At 38.5% G+C, this 27,150-nt stretch overlaps 1 protein-coding gene across 3 annotated transcripts in view; it reads left to right on the top strand.

Moving 5' to 3' along the window:
- The window catches only part of nphp4 (nephronophthisis 4), a 107,558-nt gene extending 85,920 nt beyond the window's left edge, over window positions 1–21,638 (top strand). For 2 of the 3 annotated variants that reach the window (XM_049754894.2, XM_049754896.2), the window contains 12 exons: window positions 1,286–1,417; window positions 3,131–3,327; window positions 4,499–4,722; window positions 6,077–6,269; window positions 7,719–7,805; window positions 9,881–10,037; window positions 10,567–10,646; window positions 10,935–11,020; window positions 12,160–12,331; window positions 15,898–16,077; window positions 16,543–16,686; window positions 21,300–21,638. In XM_049754894.2, the coding sequence (XP_049610851.1) occupies window positions 1,286–1,417; window positions 3,131–3,327; window positions 4,499–4,722; window positions 6,077–6,269; window positions 7,719–7,805; window positions 9,881–10,037; window positions 10,567–10,646; window positions 10,935–11,020; window positions 12,160–12,331; window positions 15,898–16,077; window positions 16,543–16,686; window positions 21,300–21,440 (1,793 nt within the window). In that variant the 3' untranslated portion in view covers window positions 21,441–21,638. The remainder of the gene's footprint in view (window positions 1–1,285; window positions 1,418–3,130; window positions 3,328–4,498; window positions 4,723–6,076; window positions 6,270–7,718; window positions 7,806–9,880; window positions 10,038–10,566; window positions 10,647–10,934; window positions 11,021–12,159; window positions 12,332–15,897; window positions 16,078–16,542; window positions 16,687–21,299) is intronic. The other variant, XM_049754895.2, reaches the window with a different exon arrangement.
- Window positions 21,639–27,150: the final 5,512 nt, after the last annotated feature.

The following is a 27,150-nucleotide window of genomic DNA, read 5'->3' as shown; positions in this document are numbered from 1 at the left end:
GTTACTGTATGTTTAAGTTCAGTTCATAAATGATTCCTCTCACCCCACATGAACTTATCTGGGGTAAAGGTTTTGTGATGATACATGATGAACAAGTCAGTCAATTTACTGTTCCTCCCGATCCAAATTTATATTTATGTGCCTTAAAAAAGTCATCAGGATCAGTCATAGAGCTGAAGGACATATGATGTCTGACGCTGAAATTTGAAATTGAAAGGTTCTCTGATGATGCAACCCCCAACATTTTGGCTTTGCTCTACTGTGGAAACGACACCCAGAGAACATTAACCATCAATCAGAATGACAGTCATCATGTTATCAGCTGTCTCCATTTTGAATTCTCTTGTCAAAGATGCCAATTACTGTAACCCTGCCAGACTTGTGACCATCATATTGATCGAGCCTCGGGTGTTGGAAGCCAAGATTGTTCCATCAGTGTGTTCACTTTGACTAAAAGGAAAGAAAGGGCTTCCATAAAAAAAGATAATACCAAAAAATGTTTACACATAAAAAAACATATCAGTTGTCAACCAAATTTGAACCTTTTCTTTGCTTGACTACTACGTTTCGACAAAGTCAAATAACTATTTTGTCTCTGCATTTGGGTCGCTAACTGAGTAAAAAGTGATTCCATGTCAAGTCAAGTAGGCACACATTGTTTTTGCATTTTCACTTGTCTGTTCTCTTGTATGTTGCTGTTGGGCTGCATTTAATGTTTTGTCGCGCTGTATTTAATATTTTGATCCTTGGGGGAACATAATTTCTTATTCGGGAAAAACATTAGATATAGCTTTTTGGGCTTGTGTGTTTACACAGATGAGCTTCCAAATCATGCAGCAAATGTATTAAGATTCTGTTCAAATTTATTTCTACTGTTAGTAGTAGAAAACAGATGTGCATGTGTGTGTTTGTGTGCGTGTGTGTGTGTGGTTGTGTGTGCGTGTGCGTGTGTTTCACTCATTTCACCCCGCTGTTAAGCAACAATGCAATGACAATGTAGTTTAAGAAAAAAATCCATTGATTGCTCCTCAAAAGGTATAACAATTGACCCTATTTTATAGAGTTTTAGAAGACACGTTTGATTTAATATTGCATGCCCTCAGTCATCCAGGCTGATTGTGTTTGAAAGTTTGGGGTCATTGCTCAATGATAGCTATCTGAACATTTGCCCTTTACAGTGAAATAAAAGTCCATTTAAGCTTCTCTTTGACCTTCTCATATTGAGTAGCTCTTTGAGGTATAAAACGATACGGCTTTGAAAATCCAACTTCTTTCTCCCTTGAAGGCTCCCAAGCAAATCTGAGTAGAAGGACAACAGACCGCTTACAGTCTCATTCTCACATCATCATCCCTCATGAGGTCACGGGTGGCTTTCCAGGGGGTAGCCTCTCTACCAGGAATATTCTCCAACTTAACGGTAAGTAAGCAATCGCAGCCGACACTCTGTTTGTCCTGTCTGTTTTACCTTTTCATATATATCAAATATATCAAAGTGCCTTCATGTGTTTCTATCTCAGCAATTAGCAATCATTGTCTTTCAATGCCGGGCTGCTGACCGCCTTGATCAAGCCAACCAGCTCAATTTCACATTGTGGCTGTTGGCTGCACCATTGACCCACTCAATTTTCAGCCTAATTGAGCCTGCAGAAGCATCTCTGGTGGCGAGCCACAAGCTTGCTGCGTATGCTTGTGTATGTGTATGTGTGTATTGTGTGTGTGTGTGTGCTGTGTGTGTGTATGCTGAGTCCAAGCAAACACACACACTGAGACAGAAACCACTTTTTCCTCTCACTTAAACAAGCAATGGCTAGTCAAGGGTATAGCGTGTGATGATGCTAAGTGTGCACTGGAATGTCTAAAATGAATGACACTCGCATATAAACTTGAAAGGCACTTTAGTGAGGCTGAAACCTCAGCCAAAGCCTAACGGCAACAAATATGGATTACTACTAAATAATGCAGTGTACAAAATGTTTCTCTTAAGATGCATACATTATTTTGCCGAGGAATTAATGAAAGGGGTGAAAGGAGTTTCGAATGCAAGGTCTCCATATATTTGAAAGAAAATTATAGAAAAATTCATTAGATACCATGATGTATAACAGTTCAATAATGTATGTAATAACATTTCAAAAAAGCAATCATAATATTTTCGCTATATATAATAATGATCACTATGTTGTTTTGATGAAAACAAAAAATAAACATTGCAGGTTACTCATTAGTTTCTCACTACTTGTCAGTTTTAACGTATATTGGTCCAAACTGATGTACTTTTAGTTGTACTAGATATTTAAAAATTAACAGCAAACTGAAGAAACAAGGGTGGGCTCATTTCTTCTATTTCTTTGTTCCCCATGGCTGTGTATTGTATTACGTCCTATTGTCTCATGGCCACTCAACCGTCGTGCTCTGTCTCTTTCATATAAATTTTCTGGACACCACACAGTCAGGTGGGATAGAATGCAGCTTTACCACAACCCTGAGTAGGATAAGCGGAAGAAAATTGATGGATCTGAACCTCATTTAAATATGACTAGCTGTTGCGTGAGCTGCCATATTTTGGCTAAGCCCACAGTTCACTTTTATAGCGTTACACATTTTCTGTGTACTGAAGCTAAAAATACGCAATGCAAAGAGGCACTGATTTGAGTAGTCCCCTGTTTCAACCTTGGCCATGCTGGAGTGTTGTGCAAAGTGTAGGATTAGGGAAATTTTCTTGTCAGAGCTTTTACAGCAACATGGATGATTTGCATGATCCAGGCCGAATCATAATGGATTATTTGGTAACAAATGCCAAATGCCAATAATTAGTCACTTCCTCTTGCAGTGGATGCATGGCTTGGTGGGGTGTTGGGGGGAAGGATTGGAGCTAAGGAACGTGTGTATGTTGCGCCACGAGTAGGACTCTGGCCCACTTGTCGTAGTGCCAGTTGTTTGACTCCACTCATGTCCGTGCACAAGCTGTTGGTTTTGTGCTCCAAAAATATTTTATAATTTGTTTGCGCCTGTCTCCCCTGGACATTTGGTGAGAGTTTCGAACATATGGCGGTGACAACAAAGCGATTACAATTTATTCTGTTCAGTGAATAAATACATTTCATGCCTGCATATGGTTTCTTCTTCGTAGTGAAAAACACCGCACAGGCCGAGAGACTGCAGGTACAAGAGGAGCGTGGGCCAGCGGACAGAGGTGGGATCAACAACAGCACCAGCTTTTCTTGGGAAAAGAGCAAACTTGAGAGTGTCCATCGCAAGCTGCAGTGTATGGCCGCCGTGCACCAGAAGGAGGGCAAGAAGGACGCTTATAAAACGACTCATGTTATGGTAAGATCAAACTGCATTTCTGGAGTGTGCCTAATGTCAATTGGAGCTCACTGTCTTATATTGAAAGCCTACAAATAGTTTATTGTCACATAAATAGACAGTTGAGAAAGTGTCAGCTTTCCTTCTGGCTCGGAAACACACTCACGCCGGAGGTTTCATAGCGACATGGTGCATCTGCCAGGGAGTCTGCCATTTTTTACTATTGTCACGGTGGCGCGCCCTTCAAGCACCTGTGGTTTAGTGACTGAACAGTACAAGTAGGTTTTAATTGTTCCTCTCCCTGTAGGTACAACTTGTTCTTTCACTCGCCGGTGCACATGCTAAATGTCATTTTGCCAGTATTGTGTCTCACTCACACGTTTCGTACATTACACTTCCTGTGGTACGACCAGTGTTTTTATTTCACACAGCCCTTACAGCCAATTCCCTGTCAAATATTAACAGCTTCAGCACAGTCTCATTTTCCATGCCTTACAAATACGATTGAGATTCAAAACATTTTGGAAATGTTTTTCCATGTTTAGTAATTGTTTAACCAAACATTTTGGTCTTGTACGTCACATTTTCATGAAACATCTATTTTCTTTTAAACTGATTTTTCCAGTTATACATTAAGCTTTGCTGTTTTACTCTATTCAGGTTTTAGCCTACTGTAGTACTCTGAGATGTCCCTGAAATGATTCCCTAAATTATTATAACCATTGGTTCTATTTGAGAAGACACTGTTTATTTTATTTACAAATTTAATTTAGAAGACAACTAGAATTGAATATTAGGTTAATGTCTTGATAACTTTTTGGCAGTGAACAAAGGATTATAAAAAATGTTAGTATTCTTTTCAGATTTAGCACAGCAATGTAGATAGGTTTATTATATTATTTACATATGTAACTCATTCCTCTATCATTTCACAATTTCTCTACACTAAAACATACTGCTTGTAAGGTTCTAGCTATGAGCAGTTGATCCAAACAGTGTCGTGAAAAATTGAGACTACCCATAGGCTTTCTTTTTGTTTAGTTTATTGTTTTCAAACCATAAATGCGGTCTCATCATTTGATATTTAGACTTAGATAAGAAATTGATAAGTAATGCTAATGTACAGTGTAGAGTAATATTTTTTGTTGTTTTGTATTTTGTTCAGCTTTTTAAAAATATTGTTTGGTCTTAGGATGGGACTAAAGCCATTCCTTTGACCATACAACCTTCTTCGAGCATCTTCTTTGAAGACATCAGCAAGGCAGAGAGCATCAGCAACATGCTTTGCCATGCTATCACAACCCCGCATCAACTTTTCGCCAGCCTGGGCTCTGCTGAGTACATGGAATTTGTCCTTAAAAACCCTTTCAACTCGCCTCAGACAGTCACCATCCACATCAATGATCCTGAGCTCAGGTGAGGTTCCATCATTCACATGATTTTCACTAAGAGGGAAAAGGTGCCCAACATGATGTCCCAAATCTAGCACGCCAACTGTGAGCATGTGTTTCCATGTAGTTTGTGTTTGAGCGTTAACTAAGCTGACAGTGTAACACGCTTTGCTCTGAAATGAAAACATGTTAACACTTTGTGGACGTGTTCCCAAAGGTGGTGAAGAAGGGACGGAAATACTTGTGGAGTTGTTAACATTGAAAAAGTGAAACATAAAGAAACCTTTTTTTTTTTCTTTTTTTTTTTGCTATCCAATGGTAGACTGAGAAAACAGATTATTACTGCTGCTGAGGATACCTGCCAAAATTGTACAAATTCAAACTGGACATGCAAAACTGTAGACAAGTGTTTTTCAGTAAAAGGTATAATAATAATAATAATAATAATAATAATAATAATAATAATGAGTGTTGTCAGAAATAAAAATAATGTACATATGTGAATATAATACTTACTGGAAGTACAATAACGAAGCATTTGTTCATTATTTTATAAGGCTGATTTCCACTTTTTGTTATTTTCAGATATGACAAATGGGCTTCACACTTGCATATGATCACAAGCTGCTTGTGCAGAGTACATCAAACAATTGTCTAGTTGTTGTTTTGTAATCAAAGACCAATATATCTCAAATGACACAAATCACACACATTTACACATAAAGACAAGAATAATGCTGGTAAAATGTGACTGCCCCTGTTTAATACAGTACACATATGGCAGCCATAATGGCTGTAGATTCTTGGATCACCCGCACTCTGTATCTTGTCATGTTTATTCCTTTTTATTGTTGTTCATCTACACACACTAAATCGCCTGTTAGGGATTCAGCTCATGCCTGTGTTTTGGATTAACACACAGATCTCATTGATCAACAAAGGTTGGAGAGCGCCATGGATGATTCATTATGGCATTAGCCCTACCATCAGGTTTACCCAGTCTAATTGAGAGTCATCCTTCTTTCCATCGATCTTATTATAAGCTATTGCTCCTTAAAGTTTCCTTGATTATTATTTTCTGAGATTTCTTTAAATGGTGTATGCCCTTTTGTTCCTCAAACAGTCAGAACTGTATCAAGTAAGAAGTAAAGTTGGATATTTTGGAGTTACCGCCATTGACAATTTTACAGACAGAGGTCTTTTTTTGGTTTCTACCCAGATGACACAATCCAGCTAATTGTTTCATTTATTTTTATACACACCACAATACTTGCTATGGTGTCTATTTTATGGATGGTTTGACAGTTCATAACAGTTGACACCTCAATGAGATGATGTATGTTTTGAAGTCACTTGTGTGTAATATTTTCTTGATCCAGTGTCATCACTAACACAAAAGAGTGGCAGTACTTCAAAGAACTTACTAAAACACCTTCTTTGCTGGAGGAGGACATGTTCCACTTGGAGGAAGGAGCTCTGGGACCAAAGATTTACCTACGACCTAAGGAGAGCGTTCATATCCCGCTAAAATACCAGAGCTTCCTGTGTGACCATAACATGAGTAGGACTCAGGTAAAGTTGAGAGCAAATATTTCCCGCTTTAGATTTTTAGCGTTATTCTTATAAAACATGTCTGAACTCTATTTACAATCCAACACAATAACAAACAATTTTATTAATATAGTGCATTTTACCACAGCTGCCACTGTAACAAAGCACCTCACATACATATAGCAATGGGACAACCACAAAGACAGTGAAAACAGTAAATTGAAACACACATTTAGTTAAAAGCCAAAGAATAAAAATGGGTCTTCAAATGAGTTCGACAGAAGAGGGTGCTTAGTTCAAACATATTCTTCCCAGTCACAACAATAAATGAGTCCCAATACGAAGCCTGAATCAAAAAATGATGCTTTCCAAATATGGTATAAAGATGTAATGTTGTAACAGACCTATGGATTTATATTTTTAATGTCAGCAAAGTGAGCCACAATATATTTGTATATATGAAGTAATATTAATTTAAATGTAAATATTTGTATTAATTATACCAAATAGACTCAGCATATGGAAAAGGACATTTTACACAACACTAAAGAGCTGTATAATATTGTTTGGTCATATAAAAAGTAATTACTTTGTATTACAAAACAGTCTTTAAACAAAACTTCCGATCACTTGCCAAAGTGCATTTAAAATATTAGTTTCACAAATCATTCGACCCCATAGGAGTGTCATTCTATTTGCAATACAGTGGGCTTGTTACTATGTTGGTAGTCTGCTGTGATGTGAAACCCAGTCAATATTTAGCTCGATCTCAAGACCATTAGCTGCGCCAAATCTTTGAAAAAGCTCACAGTCACCAGCACAATAATGAACACAGTGAAAAGCCGAATGTCCCTGCGGTCGTGTAGATTTCAGGAAAAATCTGCCCCCTAAAATAAAAAAGCATTTAAAAAATACATGTTCCTTTTGCTTTGGATTTTGTTGAAGATGCATGACCTAAATGGAACTCTCGTTCAAAGCAGTCATATACCAGCATGACATCTCAATACATGCCATAACCTGTCAAAGTTTCATTTTAATGTGACATCAAAGTGTGAAATGCTGTGGCATATGAAATCCAATCTGATCACTATTATTTTCTAGGGAGTTTTTCTTGTGCAGTTTTTGTATTGAGTCGTGCAAGTGTCACCTCGTATTGTACCGAATTTGTTTTTGCCCAGTGGGAGATGGGAGTGGAACTGAAATTAAGCCACTTATATAAATATTATATATGTAATATTAATGAGATATATCATAGCTGGCTTTACTTAGTGAACATGTACTGACACATAAAAGTTGATGCCAAAAGGACAAACTTGCCTATTAAATCTTCATGCTGTTGTTTTGTTTTTGTCAGTTTTTTTTTTCTGGCTTGGGGTGCAAAATACAAGCTATCCGATGCACTCATTCTCATCTGGGCTTGACAGATCATCAATTTTGATAAGCATTCTGTGTCTTATCATATCCTCACAGCAGGGGCCAAGCTTTCTACCTCCGAGCAAAAGTTCTAATGTGGCGAAGAAGATTGTGTCCAATATGGTTGCTGCCAAAACCATCAAGGTAAAGCGTGTGTGTTATTGTGCTCAAGATCTCCTCGCTGTAGAGGATCATGTTTACCTCCTATCTGATTTTATTCTCAGCTGCAAGAATTCTTAAGACAGAACTTGCAGTGTGTAGCCTCCGCCCTCCTCTCCTCTTCCCTCCGCTGCATCTCCTGCTGCTTTGAAGTGCCAACTATTTCAAAAGTTACACTATAGCCAGACAAGTGAGAGTGTCGAGCAAAATTATACGCCAGAAATCACATTTATCTTGTTTATCTTACTGAACTTTTTACATTTTTTTTTATTTTTTTATCTCCAACTGGAAATGTCGGGCTTAAGCATTAAAGTGCCTCTAAAAGGAGGACAGTTTGACACGTCTGGCTAATCTAGTTAAATGAAGCATGCACGCTAAGTATGGCTGAAGTTACTTTCCCATTTCACACACCGTTAATAATACGTAAGAAGTTGAGAGGAGGGAGAAACAATGTCTGTATAGTACATTTCTATTGGATGAACTTGATAAGACCATGTGTTTTTTTTTTTTTTTTTTAATCTTCCTGTGATGTAATTTACTGTGTAGCCGCATCATATTACTGCTGTCAGCAAAAACTATTTCTGCTACGTGAGATTGCATTGGAAGTTGCACTGTATTCTGCTCTCATTAGGCAGCGAATTAAATTTAAGCACTTAAAGAGAGTTCATATTCACCTGATGTAGTAATCAGCAACCATGTCCACAAAGAACAGAATAGAATAGAATGGACTAGAACAAGCTGTTCTTTAACATCTGTAATCATTAGACTTAATCAAGGTTATCTTTGGCTCTTTTGCAAATTCATTTAATTTTATGTTAATGTAGCATTTGTTTTGTTTGGTTCATTCAAAATTGACATTTCTGAATAACTAGAAATACTTGCAGAATAATAATAATACTGCCGTGGTTTAATTTTTTTCCCCTTCTGGATATCCAATATTATTCTATTAATAATAATAGGGCAAAACTGCAGTGGTTTGATTTTTCTTCCTTCTGGATATACAAGATTATTACAGTCTCTGACCAGCTCAGAAACTAAAGCCCTTTTTATACGGCACTTGGTTTTCTTGTTGTGTGCCATGAGACAGCGTACAAGATGGAAAGCATCCCAATGCAAGCTTGTCCATATTTGGAAGTGAGTGCATAGCAGGCAGCTGACTAAAAAATAAACATGCAGTCATCGTATCAAGGTTATTTGTGTTAAGTACACTCATTGCCCTGTTTAATGGAATAATTACCCATGTTCCAATAGTCGCCTTCCCATTTGTGTCTCGGTGTCAGAACCGCTCTCCCATGAAAAGTAAAAAACAAACCTGAATTCTGTTAAGGTGACTGAGGTCAGGTCTGAGTCAAGTATGTGTCCTGTTTGAATTGACAGACTGTCAGGATGCCAGCTTTGATGCCACTGTCAGTCAGAACGTCACCATAGCCACATATGGTCAGCACAGGTCTGCAGATCTGATACATCAATCATTTGCACAGTTGCTGTTGGGTGGTAAATCAATTTCTGTCAGGTTGAGAGTCAATAACCAAAATGTACAATGTCACATTTTGATTTAAATTTGTCATCTGGTGACAACGAAGAGCTTCCCCAATGGCAAAATATTTACATTTTATGTGAACATACCTCCATGTTTCGTACAACCGTATGTGGTTGATTAAAAAGATTATTTATGATTAATTATCACACACACGGAAACTAAAGATGGTTTAAGTAGAACCATTCTCAGTTTATTCTTAGTGACAAAACACAAATCTGCTTCACAGCAGACTAAAAATAATTAGGAACATACTTCGAGAGAAATCAGGCTTGTTCCAGCTGTGGAAAAAATCAGTCTTGAAATTTTATATAGCATCTGCGATGTCACAGCAACGTAAACATGTCAGGTTTGAGCCACAACAGCGCTAAATTAACAGCATTCATAATTATTAAACAGTATTTATATGTTCTCTCTCAGACAAAGTGTTGGTTGTCTACTAAATAAAGCACCGGTTGTAATGAAATCAACCTAATTGCAAGAAATCCTGTAGGCGCTAATTTTATTGACCTTATATCTCCAGGTTTCATTCAAAGCAGAAAATGGTGATCCAATAGCCATCTGCCAGGTGATCGTGGAGCCATCGCCTCACGTTGTGGACCAAACATTTCGGCTTTACCACCCAGAACTCACTTTCCTCAAGAAGGCCATCCGCTTGCCACCTTGGCATGCACTCACTGGTAAAACAGATAAATTACTACTGCACACTTCCAAATAATGTATTACTGTTTACGGCAGCAATTTTCAAGTCGGTGCCTTTGTTGGATAAGGAAACATACTTCGTGTCCCACACTATAAAGCAGTAAAACATATGACTGATTTTATTTGTAATTACATAGACAAATTATGCAACAGTCTTCAAAATGTACATCTTTAACTATGTTGGATGGGTTTATATTTACATATTTTTCTTTCATTAGGAGGCTATTGTAACAAATGCTCTTAAACATTAAAAATTGCAGTCATGTATTTTAAATTCATAGCTGCACTTTGAGGACTGAACCGAAATTTGCATTACATCGCAGTCCAAAGAAAACAAAGCACCAGCAGTATGTATTTTCAAACAATGCAATTCTACCAAATAATGCTATACACGAATTTAGTCATTTAGTTGGTAGTAAGCAAAGCATTACACAGGAAATGTGTATTTATTTGACTTTAAATTTTGACTCCTGTAAAAAAAAAATCATTCTTTATTAATATTTATAGCAGTTGGAGACACGAATGCTGAGGCTAAGATTTCTGTACGCTGCAGTGACCCAAACATCATCTGTCAGACCCGGATGCTGGTGAGAGAATGACTTCCTTCACACAGTACATACAATAAATCTCCCAGCCCACACTAATGTAAGCAGGGGATTAATTACTAAAGTGAAAGCTTCAGCACCATTCTTTGTTTCAGGGCAGAGTGCTATTCCAGCATTCTTTGTAATGAGTCAAGTATCTTTTTTGAAACACAAAGAAGGCTTGAGTCTTTTTACCCAGTTGAATGCTTTTATCATGCTTTTTAATGGTAATCTCTGCCCACTTATTCCCCCCTTACCTTCATCCATTTATTAGTTTTACTTTGTCCCCAGGCGCCAGGAGAGCCTCAGGATGTGCACTTGAAGGTACCTGGAAGTCCGAGTCCCAACATCAAAATGTTCTTTGTGATGGTTTTCACGTAAGTATTCTTGTGGTGGGTACAACATTAGACGCAGTTTGAGAAGATTCTCTTTTTTTTCCCCTGCTGTTTTGCATGTTGATGAATAAGAGAGAATGAATTCAAATGATCTTAGTGTAATGGTGTAATGTAAATGTAGAAACATTTAATTGATATTGATGAATATTTTATGAATATACTGTAAAAGCAGCTTTTATTAAGACAACAATACTCTTTTTTTCAAAGTAAAAATCATAATTATTTAACATGTTTGGAATGTGGTCTGGGATAGTACGTATGTTAATCAAGTAGTATTAGAGAGAATTTATAGTTGATTTGGTGTTTAAAAACAATATCTTTTAGACTTCCTTTAGCACTTTCAAGGACACCATACACTCAAAGAGTAAAATGAGGGTAAAAAAAATTGGGAACAGGATTATGACAGTCAGAAAACATGTTTTTTTGCTGGTTCTACCTGGCAATGTGTTTTAACAGTACCATCATGTTTACCAATAATATGTGGAGGAGGGTATGAGCACAACTACTTCAAAAAGTCAAAGTCAGCTTTATTGTCAATTTCTCCACATGCCAAAGACACACAAAGAAACCAAAATTACGTTCCCCCCTATCCCACGGTGACAAGACATGGCCCACAATAGACAATCAAGTAAACAAGTAAACAACAACGTGCTGAATAAATAATGACTAAATAACACAACAATAAATAAATAAGAGGAGCAAAAATTATGACTACTTTCTGCTGTTTAATTCATGTTTATAGTGGGCAAAAGGGGCCTTCTTTCTCATCATCAAAGTTCCCAAATGACTTAAAGCATCTTCCAAATATCTGAATGCTCTTTCAGTTCTGTCACAGAGCACTGCTGAGTATGTGACTACATCACCTCCCACTCACAGCTCTCCGTTTCAGCTCAGGCCGCTGAGACTTGAATTCCCTTCCTCTCAGCGGTGGGAGGATGATGATGATAATGATGATGACGAAGATAGGAATGGCGGTGGCAGTATTGGCTGATCATTAAAATGCAAGGGCACTCGTAGATCAGCCCTCGTCATCTTTGACCTCTTGTTGTCTCCTAGGAGTGGGGATGGTGGGGGTGCTTTATTTCACCGCATTTGTTCCTGATGATGATTTCTCTCCACAGTGATAAGTGGATGGCTGCCCCTTCGCAGATCTGGCAGATTTATGTGCATTTCATGGAGCGGGTTGATGTCAGTTGTATCACTGGCCAACAGAGTTGTCAATCACTGGTGCTGAGGGGGAGGCAGGCTGCTCGCAAGGTCAAGTGTTTCTCATCACATCCCCAGGAGATTGAGGTACAGCGTCAGTTTGTAAATTTAGTGCCTAGAAAGTTACAGTGTGACTCTCATTTGATTCTGGTCCCAGTTTATTATGTTCAGTACATTGGGTTCTCTGCCTGTAATCCTTATTTGCTTAGGGCATCCGCACAGTTATTTCAATCTAGACAGCACTCACATATCAAGATGGAAAGCTACAAATGAAAAGATTATTCAAGCTCAATGTTGAACTAAATAACCTAGAAAATCTCATACTTGCCAGATGCTACATAGGTTTTGGGCATTACAAACCAAGATTTGGTTTTGAGTTTCATGGTCACCTCTTTAATGTACAATTCAATTCAGTTTTATTTCTATAGCCGTTAGCTTGCAGGTGTCAAGCCAGAGCTTATTTCCATCGACTTCATGTTTCTTGATAAATTGAAAGTTGTCTTCACTTTTTAAAATGCTAAAGAATTATTGCAATCAAATTCCCCTTTAAAATAAATGTATTAACATTTGAACAGTTTTGACTGGCATCTGGTTTCAAAAGTAGTTTTTCATCAATGTGTTGGTTATAAGTAATTTAAGGCGATTGTACATTTATTTCTGTTCTCTCTGTCATAGTGTCCCTCCAAAGTAAACCCCAACTACAATATGAGAAAAATTAGTTTGACACCCCTGCCTTGGAGTTTTCCAGCAATTGTTCCGCAAATCTGAGGGGAAAAATAACCTCGCACCAACAATTCAAAGCGTTTACTGATTTTCAAGTCATTATTGTGACAACCCAACACTATTTCAATTCAATCCAAAGTCTCCATCTTGCCAAGAAAAGTCCAGATACATGCTTGAACCACCCTGTTGGCGATCATACATGCATTTGATCTATCAGATCATGTATTGTTTCACTAGTAATTTTGACCCCCATCATGGTTCTTCCAATCTGACCGAAGTCCGATCCTCTTAATTTTTCCAAGTGATCCAAGGGTATCATTAGGTTGGGGTAGCATTGCCTTGGCTTGCAGTGTTTTGAGTCTCTCGAGTCTGGGTTAGTATGACAAAAGCCTACTGCATACCTGCTTTTGTTAGGCGGATGGTCTCTCTAGAAAATGTTTTTGAGGCAGATGGAGAGTGTGAACCATGAAGCGCAGTGAGAAACTGGCATGCATTGCTGCACTTTTGGACGGCAGCTGCTCATTAATAGACGAAGCGTCATTACGCTGCCAGTGTTGGTGTTATCTCTTTCTTCTCATCAAACACGTTCTGGTCTAATTATGTAGAAAAGTAGCAGATTGAGGCATTTCCTGATGCTAGAAGTAGTTGAGAAGTTTGCTGAACTTGAACTTCCCCCGTCTTTTGTCTTTCCATTGCACAAACCACATTGCTGAGATCTATTCCGCAAAGCCTGAACTTACCGGGATATCATAAAATATGTCCTGACCGCAGTCCAGATAAGCGGTAGAAATTGGATGCATTGAAGAATGTTAGGTTCATTGATGACGTGCCCTTCCAATGGCGAGTGACCAGTGCAGTGTTTACCCATGACACTCACCTCTAGTCAAATGACATAGATTCAAGCTCACCCACCTAATCAGGACAATCTCCCTCAAAAATGGTTGTCTAGATGTTTCCACAGAAATAAATGACTTCTCTTTGCAGCATGTCTTCCATGTTTGTGGCGTGTGTTGACATTTTGGTATTTTCATGTCACATTTGTTTACATTCTGTCACACAGGATACGCAAGTCAAGTTAGTCAGAGTTTGGCTCTGAAGTGAACACCATGTATTCCATTTTTTCTTTCTATTTCTACTTGTTTTTCTTATTTTTTTTTCAAATCCCAAAATCATGTTTGTAATTACATTACATTGAAAACAAAACTTCACAATTTGGAGCTTATTTTTATTGGACTGTGTTGTTATATATACATCAAAGCATGTACTATACTAAACTACTAATTGATGATGGATCATTTTGGGTGTTCTAATGGACTTTATACCCGCCATATTATAATTAACAAATTACACAAATGCATTACCTGTTTTGTTTTTGTTTAGTTCAATAGAAAAATATTTTTGGTGTTTTTCAGATAAAAAAACAAACAAAAAAAAACAATCTCAGAACATATGGATATACATGATTTTCACTGGACAATGACAGAATACATTTACAACATTCTGTTTAAAATCCAATAAAAAAAATACTTCCTCCAAATTAGAAAAACAAAAAACAAAGTGGTCCTGTGTGTTGATAATGACAAGATTAGGCATTTCTCTTCAGTGATCTGGGATTACTTTGTTGCGCAGCTCCATTCTAATGAAGGCAAAACAAAAATGACGGAATGTGCTACAGAATTATTATCTTGAACTTTCCGAATGTGGTTTGACAGGATAATCAATCTTTTTACATCATTATCATCCATATACGTAGTAGAGATACAGGTCGTACTTTCCTTGAAGAAATAGGGTACAGACCGGAAAAAAAAGAAAGACAAAATCGACAGATGTATTTTTAAAACATTCCAGCATAATGTGCATCACAGTGGCTGCTTTGATGTGACTCTCAGCAGGTTGAGTCGCTGTGGAACGTATTGGAGGAGTCTTATGAAACAAGATAAAGCTCACCGCCAGAGAATAGTTTTGGTTTTCTCAACAGATAAAAAAAACATAAAACAATGCAGTAATTCTCATTCTCACATCCTGCTGTCTCTCCTTATTTCGTCTCACTGATTACTCACGATTCTCACTCATGGTCTGTCCTCGTTTTTTCCCCTTCCTTACACCTACTCATTAATTTGGTTGCCAAAAAGCTTATGGTAAGTGCATTTTTTTTTCTTTCTTTTTTTTTGGCGGTTTTGCCTGCAACTTCCTGTCAACCTGAATATTTCATGATGGGTGTTTTGCCAAGGATCCAGTGGTTAGATTTTTGCTGGTAATATGTACATTAATGAAATTATGAACATTGTTACAATTTATAAATATTTTTTTATGTTTACAATTTTATAGAATATAAATCTCTTCATAATATTACCTTGACAATTTTATTATATTCTTTCAAATCTAATTTAATTCACTGAATTAGTACGCATTTGTCAAATTGAGGTGGGCACTTTACCAGATAATAATTCTCCCTCAATCCACGTCTTTCTTTGTCATTTTACTTCTTTTACACATAGACTCATTTTGCCACCTGCATGAAGAAACTTTTTTCTTTTTTTTCTTTTTAACACTCGGTCTGTACTTACATACGGATTATACGCGGCTTACAAAGCGGAAACGGAAACCACTATCTTTGTCAGACTTCCATGTTAGTGCGCTAATACAGTCCGTTGGCACTGACATGAACAATTACACAGACTGACAAAAATTCACTTCAGTCCGTCCTCAGTCCTTGTGTTTTTTTAAACTTTCTTATCCCTCATCTTTTGCCCACAAAATGGACGCCCCTTGGCAAACCTTTGCCCCAAAATGTGATATTTCTGTGGCTGAATCACGAATACTTAGTATGTGGAAGTTCACCATAATACGATTAAATATTGTACAATGCCATATAAAAGTTACAAACATCTTCCAAACAAGTTTTCTCTTTATTTGAACTTTCTCCGCAGGTCAAGCCTGGAGGTGTATTCATGTTGCCACCTGCAGGAGTGCAAGAGCTTCAGTTGAAGGTGCAGCCATGGCGGGCAGGCAGTCGCATCCTGTATGTGAACGCGGTGGACGTGGAGCAGAAGCAGTTGATCACCGCTTGGCTCCTGTGCCTCAATGTCCACAGGCCTGTGCTGTCCAAGGTGAAATGACGACAGTAGCGCTCTTCCAGACACTCAGACAAGACACCCTGCATGTTGTTGATTTTCATCATAACAGCACTGACTCCGCTATCCTGTAAACACGTTGACCTCGTCAACCAATAGAGTCCCGTTCTGAGTGGGTGACACAATGTGCATTTTTTCCATTTTGGATTCTGAAGCTCTACTGTTAGCTCTCAAGTTTACACAAGGTTTATTCTTTTATGTGTCTAGTCAAAATGCATTTTAAAATGCAGTGTACATTTAAGTTTTAATATTCATAATTATCCCAGAAACACAGATCAAAAAGCAAACATTGGTAATGACAGAAGATGATTAAAATTAATAATTCAGAAGATGTTGTAGAAGGATTTGTTTACATGCTATAAATGTGCTTTTTGGATCTCTGTGCAAGAAAATACTTTGCTCAGACCATTCTATTAAATGTAAAATTGTCTGTGTGCGCAGGCGTTTGAAGTGTGCGTCCCAGTTAGCAGTGGTCGGGGCAGCTCCAAAAAAATCACCTACGTTAACCCTTACACCAGCAGCCGCACCTACCTGCTCCATTCTGACCATCCGGATTTGCTCCAGTTCAAAGAGGATAAATTCCAGGTGAAATTAGACTGGTAAACCTTGTCTAAATGGCCAAACGTGCCATAAAAAAGGGGGTTTATGCCCTATGAAGTGTTTCAGTGTTTATATTAACGGGAATAAGGTTGAAAACTATCTTTTGCACTTTAAATTAAATGGGTTCAATCCATTCTATGGCAAGCTTCCAGCATCATAAAACTGGGCAAATATACAGCCGTTTAAAAAAAGCAAGGCTTACAGCAAAAACATTAAAACAAATGTCTAGTTTTGCTTTCTATTTTTTAATTAAATTGAATTATTAAAACATGTCAAATCCGAGTTGTGTTGCGTAACTACCTTTCAATCCACTTAAATATTTTAATATACATGTTTTTAATAGTGGGTCACTGTTAATGTAGTGCTCACTCGCATGACTTAAGTGCAAGTAGTTCTCATTTAATGACATTGTGAAAATGAGTATGGAGGATCGTCTCCCTCCGTGGAATTCTATGTAGTCTGCCTCAACCCAAAAGTCATCTGGCATAGGCTCCACCCGCCCTCATCCCTAAAAAGCATAATTGCTATAGCAAATGAAGAAATTGATGGATGAATGATTTTAATAGTTGATCATCTTAATGTATATCTATATTTTAAAGACCTGGTCAGAAGCTGAAAAAGTCAAATGAATGAACGTGGTGTGTGACAATTTTTATTTTTCTGTATTTCCTTGCAGCAATATACAGGTATATGACAACGCTGCGCTTGTTTCTTAGGTGGAGTCTTCAGAAAAACAAAAGCACGCTAACAAATAATTATTTTCTAATTATGAAGGGAAATGAGTAAAAGCCTATTTGAGTCATGCACAAGTAGGAGTCATTGCTGTTATTGCAGTTCTTTTGATGAGATGTGATAAAAGGGAAAAACAAATGACAAAACCCATTAACAATAAAACCAGTGAGATGCAATGGGAGTCTTTTTCCACATAAACTATTAAGGCGAAATGCTGATCCTGACCAGGACCCCATTGCATCAATTAGCCTGAGGGAGGGAGGTGGGCCTTTTGTTTTATTTTATATTGTTAGCAACGCTCCAGGTGTCTAATAAAGCATTAGGCCTGCCAGCAGCATTTAGCAATTGTGGGGATACTTTGCTTCCTTTTTCATATGACTTGTAATAATAAAGCACATTTTCAGCAGGGAAAGCGCAGCAGAGATCAATACCGATAAGCTTTTGGGGGATATAAATCCTCCACATAGACTCATTCATCTCTCGCATGCTGTAATACAAAATGGAACCGGATTGATTGAATTACCGGAAAGAAGAATAAAGGTAACAGTGGAAGAAAATTGGGCACATGAGCTAGTAGAAGGTGAAAATAGCTAAGAATACAAATATGTCCCTTAAATGCAGCGTGGGATTGATCAAAATGTTTGTGTCTACTACAAACAGTATTCCAAAATAATTATTTAAATTCAAATTAGAAGCAACGACGTAATGCACATGCACCCACACTCGTACACACACATATGCATGGTATACTACTGCACGCACACACATGCATGCAAATAGTTTGTAAAGTTAGTCCAATGTAAAATTGGTTGTAAAACACTGGTCATATTTGTACATACTGCTCATTGTCATCAAACACATTGTCATTGTTCCTGTTAGTATTTTATAGAAGAAAAAGACTGAACAAAAACTAATATTCAAGTCACAGTGGTGCAATATATCTTTGCATAGCATGAATGAATGCATGAATGAATGAATGAACGAACGAACAAACGCACGCACGCACGCACGCATGAACGCATGAATGAATGAATGAATGAATGAATGAATGAATGAATGAATGAATGAATGAATGAACGAACGAACGAACGAACGAACGAACGAACGAATGGTAAAGTAAAATACATTTCTGGGGCTTTGGTGAAACCAATCCATATATATGAGTACTAAAAAAATAATCAGTAAAGTAGAAGCAAACTTTTCCTTTACTTTTTTTACTTTACTTTTTTTACTTGTTTTGAAGCACAGACGCATCTGACATTGCCCAGTTACTGTTTTTCCATTTTATTTATGTGTCGATATGATTGAAGATCTGCTTAACCTCCAGAGCCTAAAGGACCAAACGAGAGGAGCGGATTTTTATTTTTTTTTGTTCATCTGTAGATGTTATAAAATATTAATTGTTCAAAAATATTACTTGATTGAATAGTTAGCCACCCACCAATTTTCACCACCAAATCTGAACCGCTTCGCACAAAAGTCACGATTGATCAAATGTGTAAATTACATGATAAGAACACGGTTCCAACTCTCTTGAATGTTGTTTACATCCAAGGAACCATCCACGGCTTCCTCTTTGTCTTATCAGGTCATGCTATCTTTTAGACTGAATCTCAACCTAAGGCTGCACAGTATGGCAATACGGTGATTGATACTCACAGCTAGCGACTCAAGGCAAAATTGCGATGAGGCACAAACATGGTGGCCCCAAGGGTCCTAATCTTTCCCATTCATACATCTTCGTGAGTGGGAGTACTCATTAGGGTTGCAGGTGAGCTGGACCAGCTGACTTTTAGCTCTGCTCCAGCCAATTGGAGGGATCACAATATTTCATTCACTCTTAATAAAGTGAAATTTATATTAGGCTCTGTAACAAATTATTCTGAAAACAACTTATCTCAATGGGAAATGGAATTTAGAAAGTCAGTTCAATACAAGGTTTTGTGCAGCTGCCTTTGGATCCACTCCAAAGCTGTACATTTCCTTTCTTGGCCCATTGTACAGCCTTCCAGGAAAGTTTCCTTAGAAAGCAGTTAAATAGCTTTTGAGTTCTATCAGGAACAAGCATCCATACAAATGCGGGGGGAGGGGGTATTTCCTCCCACTTTTATTTCTGATTTAACGCGTGGTGGACAACATGTATGAGTTTATTATTAAGTGGTAACTCCAGCCCCTTCTACCGCATGGAGCCTTGGAGAGGAAGACAGTCGGCCACTGTGTGAGGTGACCATGTGTGATATAACAGGCCAAAATGTGGAGCTGCTAGTCATCTCCAACCAGCTGTAAGAAACTGCTGCTAGACCCTCCAATGCGCTTCCCAGGAGCACATTTATTCCACTTTGAAAAGAATGTGGAGCCACGTTGTACACACTGGTAGGAGAATCTCTCCTGTGTGTCAGAGAGAGTGTCACTGTATAACTGCCCTTGCTCTCGTCTGCACTTTCTATTTCCGCTTCTCAGAATACAGCATGAATCTCTTGGGCCAGGGTCTTGTATTTATTGCCTCAGAGGAGGAATAAATCTTTATGTAAGATTTCCTCTCTGCATTTATTCTGACATTACTGCTAGCATGTATTTGAAAGACTATCCTGTGGTGTTTGATTGTTTCGACGATTGGATCAGCAAGTGAGTTTTATTTATGCTTTGGTTGTTTAATCAGTTATGTTTCATAATAATTGTGATTTTCCCCATGATCAATGCACGGGTCCTATTGTGGGGAGAGCAAAAAAAGATAGTGACGTTGGCCACTGCGATTTCAGCTGTTTATTGCACAGGAGAAACGTTGACAAATTTAAAATTAAAACTCTTACGAGGATCCACTTCAGACTCTAGGGTGATTCCATTTAATAAAACTCGTTATTTATTGTTTCATTATCTTTTTATGCAGCAACAATGCTTAAAAAAAGACATAGCAATTTTTTTTAACACTTTTGTTTCTTTAATTACATTTCAATGGCAAAAATGTACCTGATTTGCAAGTAAGATGGTTGGTCACAAAATAAATGCAAATGTCAAAACCAATCCCACAGAGACACAGCCAATCATCACTATACTAAAGCAAATGATTATTTTCGAGCCACAGTTGTCATTAATCTCCTATCCATACACTCTTTTCTGCTTTTAGGTGTGATTGCATTTAAAAGTTACATTTCATCAACACAAGTATTGCTTGGCATGGTCCTGACAACTATACAGATGGTGAAAATGGAAAAAAAAACCTTGCCGCTATAACAGCTTTCACTCTTCTGGGAAGACATGGAAGATATTGATGAGTTTATCAGTCATCCGGTCATCTACCTCACCATTTTAATTAACAGTGATTGCCTCATATATATATATATATATATATCCATCCATCCATTTTCTGAACCGCTTAGTCCCCACGGGGGTCGCGGGCGTGCTGGAGCCTATCCCAGCCGTCATCGGGCAGTAGGCGGGGGACACCCTGAACTGGTTGCCAGCCAATCGCAGGGCACACAGAGACAGACAACCAATCTCACTCACACTCACACCTAGGGACAATTTGGAGTCTTCAATCGGCCTACTAAGCATGTTTTTGGAATGTGGGAGGAAACCGGAGTGCCCGGAGAAAACCCACGCGGGCCCGGGGAGAACATGCAAACTCCACACAGGGAGGGCCGGAGGTGGAATCGAACCCGCACCCTCCTAACTGTGAGGCGGACGTGCTACCCAGTGCGCCACCGAGCCGCCTATATATATATATATATATATATTTCATATCTGACATACTGCCAACAACTTGTTCATGGGTTACTTGCATTTAAAGAGAGAGAAAAGTTGGTTTCATCATGTCTTCAGAAAGACACAATTTCATTTGTTCGTTGTTTGTTGTGTTTGCTGGTCAGCTTGATGGGGGAGAGAGTTACACCATCGGACTGCGCTTCGCCCCTAGCCAGAGTGCAGGTTCAGTGGAGATACTGGTCTACGTGAACAACCTGGAGGAGAAGACTGAGGAGACGTTCTGCGTGAAGGTCAATTATTTTTGAATCAGTGGATGTGATATGTGTCTGATTCAGTTTTTCTACCTAAAATATATAATTTTGTACTTGTAAGAGCCTTTGTTTTCTATTTTGTATTTTTGAGAATTGGCCTATGAGTTGCTGTACGAATGCCCATGAGTGGGATTTATTTTTGTGCTGATCTAACGAGCCTGCCTGAAATAAATCAACCCTTGACAAACACAACTTAATCATCTCAGCTGCACTGTCTTTCTCACCCGGCTTATCGTTGTTTCCTTTTTTGAGGCGTCCAGTCAATGTTCTTGACAGTTCATCCGCAACCATCAGAAAACGCATCGAGGGTGAAAGCAATAACATTTTATCGTCTTTAATTGCCCAGCAAACCCTCTTCAATGCCACTTTATAGTCAGGTTTTAATCTAACTCAAGCCAGGGGTCCGCGCGCCCCCTCTCACCTCCCAAATAATTGATCCTTATCATGCCATTATTAGACGCACCGCCATAATGGGGGTATGATGTTTTGAAGTGAGGAGAACAATGCTCCCCTCATTCCTGCCGTGTGTCTTGCACAAAGAGAATGGCGTGCACATTGTGTTGCATAACAGCCCGTTACACAATCGCCTCCACCCCCTCCTGTCTCATTTTCTCTCTCATTAGAATGCAGGCAGCAAACTAAGCTTTGAGCGCAGTAGTGATAATAAAATGAAGATAACAGCTCAGTTGGGTACACTTCATCTTTACCTTTTCTAATATGTGGTCCGAAGCAAAATATTAATTTTCCTACTTTTACATGGCGCTTACGCACAGCATCAAAGCTTTTTGAGAAGAGACGACTGGTGGTCGATTTGGGCTATATTAATTTATTTAACATAAACCATTCATCTTATTCCACAAGTAATTAATGATACTAAAATAACATATGATAGTAAATTAGGTGAAGGCAAACCAGAATTTAAAATACAATAATAAGACAAGAATAAAGGACATGCTGAGGAGCGGAGAGGCTCAAGACTTGGATAAAACGCCTCCGCACTTCACATCTGAGCGACTGCAGAAGTGCTTGGGTAGGTTGATTGTAATTGCGTGGGGTCATCTAATTGGGGTGAGGACCGCGTTTGTCCTATGTGGAGCAAGTACCTGCACGGAGACATCCCAGCTCTTGTTCATTTTTATCATTTTCAAGTGTATAGTATATGGCTCCCACTTTTTAAGGCACCAAATGGGACAAACTTTCACTTTCCTATTAGGATGCAAATCCTTTGCAGCCGTTTGAAGCCTGTAACGCATAGACTGCATCACCAGATGCTTTATGTCATCCATTGTGATGCTCTGCCTTGCTTCTTCAGTTCCTTCTTGTTCTTGGGCCATTTTCCCTTCAGTTTTGTCTACAAATGAAATGCATGCTCACTGTGATTCAAGTCAGGTGTTTGACTTGGCATAACATTGCATAACATTTCTCTGCTTTGTCTTGAAAACAACTTTGGTTGCTTTCACAGTATGCTTGGGGTCATGGTCATGCTGCACTGTGAAGCGCAATCTAATAAGTTCTAATGCATTTCGCTGAATATGAGCAGATATAAATTAATGCTGCTGCTTTTGTCATCAGTCAAATAGTTATTGTTCAGTTGGCGGCCATGTACGTACTGGTGGCTCTATCTGTCCGTATATCCATCCATTTTCACGCTTGCTAGCTGAGTATTAAAGCCACAGGAAAACTACTGTACTTCTTCCCACTAGTAGAGCCAGTTGCCAGCAAATACCAAGCGATGCAGAAAATAATGCTTGATATTGCGAATGCGATATGCTATAAACGATGCCCGGCCACTGTAAGCAATGCAAGTGCATCTGGTGATAAATGGGTTGCTATTCTCTCTTCCAGTAGTGTTTTTGTTGTTGTCAAAACCAGAGTAATTGCCTGGCCTGAAGTGCAACCCTCAGTCGCACTAGGATGGTTGCTCTCTCAGCAAGGTCCAGGGCACTTTATAACACCTAAGTGCTGCAAGTCCAGTAACTGTCAGCTCCATGAGGGAGGGGGGGTGTCAGACTTCCTTTGTAACGTTAACCCCCACTCACCATCACCCATACCTCCCCCTTCCCCTAACTGTCTGCTCACCTTGTTAGTGCAGGGCTCCTTCCTGTCAGGTACTACAGAGGGGAGGTTGACTAGACAGTAACAGGTGGCTCTTATTGTCTTCGTGGAGCGAAACCACACTTCACCTCTCTGGTGACCTTCAGCTCCCATCCAAGTAGGTACAAGAAAACAACATGCTCACACACATTGATTGAAGGGCATCACAGTGTGTCAAAGTGACAGTGTGTCTGATGAGCACACCTGCAAGAGCCGTGTAAATGAATATGAGTATATGTGCAGCCTACACGCCCCTTCATGCTCTTGAGTCAGATTTTTTGTGTGCATTACTGCAACGAATTGCTGTGTTCACATTATTTAAAGAGGCTGAGCATATGAAAATCAGTTAAAAAAAGGCAAATAAAAATGGTACCAATGTGCTGGTTTGAACACACGGATTACACACATACTGACATTAATCCTACTCCAGTCGCCACCATCATGCGGCTTGACTTGTTTATACAACAAAAACACTGCCCTCATGTCGCCTCTAGTGTGTGTTTTGAACGTAATTCCATTAAAGAGGTGTGACAAGAGTATTGTTGTGTACAGCCAGTTTTACGCTATTTTTGGCACTCCCATTGACAAGCAAGACATCGCCATGGCACTGATTTTCAAGCATTATTTTAATACCAAGTGGCACGGCAAATGCACAATGTCCCCACTATGAAATGGCTGTGAGCTGCAACAAGTGGGCAACATACTCCCTAAAGCCACACTGTCACGTCGGTTTTTAGAACTCCTACGAACACACAGATCCTGCGGTTTTCAGTCCAGTAAGCCTAACTGACATCAAAATGAGGCAGAGGTTTTATTCATATAAAGTATATTAATCATTGTAAGCCAACATAACATTATGCATAGTTCGAACATTAACACTGTACTTAAATATAGAACAATAAAAACCTCTACTTAAATAATGATTAACCTAAAATGTTTCACATATAAGTTAAATAAAATTGTGTTCCGTTCTAAAAGCTTAAATGAACATGTATTAAGTTAAATACAACTGAATGTGTCAAGATCTGTCACAGTTCGTTTCCTTGTTTTAATGTTGTTTCGGTTCACATATCTGTGTGCTCGCCCCTCCCCTCCTGTGCCCTGATCAATGTGATCACCCTCACCTGAAATTACAATTCCCTTAGAAATTGTGTACATGTGGTTTGACATGCTTGAGCAGTGCTAAAATGCTTCAGAAATAAGCATATTAATTAAGGCTTTGTGCATAACTAACATCAGATATAATGCAAATATTCCTCCTAGTGGTTGGGAGCAGCGCCAGGCGCTCTGCGATGGAGCAAAATTTCAAAATGTCATAACCAGTAAGTGCTTGGAATGAAAAAAAGTGATAATGGCTGCATAGCAAAAATATGATAATTCACATTCAATAGCACTGCTTTAAATGCTTTTTGAGTTTTATTACTAATATGCATCCAAATAATTATTCGATACATTTGGCCACCTTTTCACTTTTTATCATGTGCAAGTGTATGTTGTGCTGTGACGCAGGTGTACGTTTGACAAGTTGACTTTGGTTTATTCAATGCAATTATTTGATCTCTATATGTGAGCACTGTGCAAGCACAATAACACTTTGTGTGAGGAGCTAAGGTGTTTCGACTAAGAGATCAATCAGTGCCCATTGTCCCAGTGGGTATTATACAATGGAGGGGAAATAGTCCAACATACTTCAAGGTGGTCTTCCTTAACAATAATTGTCTCCTTTACAAATTCCCCTACCTACCTGCAACCAGGTGGTTCTTTATCTGAACCACAGCCAGTAGCTGCACTGACCTGTGTAAATGAGCTCAACTGAATGAAGGCATATCAGGTCAGCAGCATGCGGAGCCAACTGTAATTAGAATTAGACGAGACACAACACCCATTCAACTACTGCAAGCCAGTCCCTTACTTCAAATGTTACGATATTACTCTTAGTAAGAAGTGCGACTGAATGGTGATGAGTTTTTTTTGTTTGTGTTTCTAGCTTCGTTTAATTGTATTCTTGTGCTTTAATACACTCTTCAGAAAATATTATACATATGTGACATTTGAAAGGATTTGTGTGCTGTATAGTTCTTTATTGCTATTGAATTGTCTTATTGTTGTTGGCGGGATTGACCTACCGTAGCGCTCTCTCGCACCGAGGGTGTGAAAGTCTGGCACTGAAGGAGCTGCTCGGGGACTCGAAAGTGTCTAAAATGTCTGCTTGGCCAATATCCTTCTATCTGCTATCTACTCAACGGAGTCCAGTTTGCAGCCCAAGACACAGCTAGATTTCCCAACCACTCGCTTAAGTGTCTTTGTAACACTGCCTCCTCAGTCTCCTCAGCAAGTCACCAATGATGAAGCTCTGGAGCCTCATTTTTATTCCATCATGCATCAAGATGATGCTTTTTCATAATCCCGCTACCACTAAAGAGAGGTAAAAACACTAACTCTTGACTTTGATATTTGTGTTTAATGGAGGTTATTACTGGATGCCTGTTTTTAAATGATTTTTTTTTTCTTTTAACACTGTGTTTGAAGAAGACGTGAGTACTGAGTGCACAATGAAAGATGATGATGACAAACACAGGCTAACTTTTGTGTAAATGGAATTCGGTTGGTAAAAGGTCACATTGGCTGACAGCGCTATACAATACACTTCAAGTAAAAGCTTTAAGTTGGTGCTGTAAATACCAACTTATCCTTTATAATGAGATTTTTATCAAGTCGTTGCACATTAAAAGGTCGCACACCATCTGCATTTCAAACCAAAGGACTTGTATACTTGCTTAGCAGTCGTTATACATTCTTCTGGACTGACTGACATTCTTATTCTCATATGATTTTCTCTGAAAATCTTTTAATTTAGTAAATTTATTACTATTTTCCTATCTTTTTTTTCTTGAACTTTTTTTAATGTTCCTCATATTGCATATTTTAATATTGCACATTTCTGACTTTATTCACAGGAAATTATGACTTATCCTGGAACTTCAAATTCCTGTAGGAGTATGAACTTTTATTTTTTCAATTTGCTTTCTTCCACTTGCAAGACTTTGCCGATTGAGTCAGCTTGCTTTCAAATTAAAATGAAATTTAGACTGATGCCGTGAAAGGGAAATTATTCAATCTGATGCAGATAGCAAGTACTCAACTGGTAGAAAGGATTTAAATTTCAAATGAGAAATCATGTACCATTTCAGTTTAATCAAGTCTCTTTGAAAATCAGTCCTGAGATTTCTGGCTTAATACACTAAGTGTTGAAAATGAGGGAGAGTGTAAATTAAAATATGGACTCTCAATTGGGTTTACCTCTGACAGCCTTACATACTTTAGTTACATTTTGGACTGCCACTAGTTTGCCGAATCTTTGTTCCAAATTTAGAAATAAGCAGAAGCCTGTAATAATCCCTTCCAGTCCTGTGTGTGCCAGTAAACTCATTACCAAGTGGTTGACCACTGAAGAAGGAAAAAAAACATCTTATTAATTTGATTAATGTAATGTTTTATTAGGGCCGTATCAGCTATCTTTCTTTTGTCATCCAACCAAAACTGTTCTGATTTTCAAGGAGTTGTTTTGGGATTTGACTTGGCCATTATGCAAACACATCATGCATGGAAT

The sequence above is a fragment of the Syngnathus scovelli genome, chromosome 2, assembly GCF_024217435.2.
Source record: "Syngnathus scovelli strain Florida chromosome 2, RoL_Ssco_1.2, whole genome shotgun sequence".
Lineage (NCBI taxonomy): Eukaryota > Metazoa > Chordata > Actinopteri > Syngnathiformes > Syngnathidae > Syngnathus > Syngnathus scovelli.
Note: the sequence above shows the minus strand (reverse complement) of the source record. Positions and strands in the feature narration are given on the sequence as shown.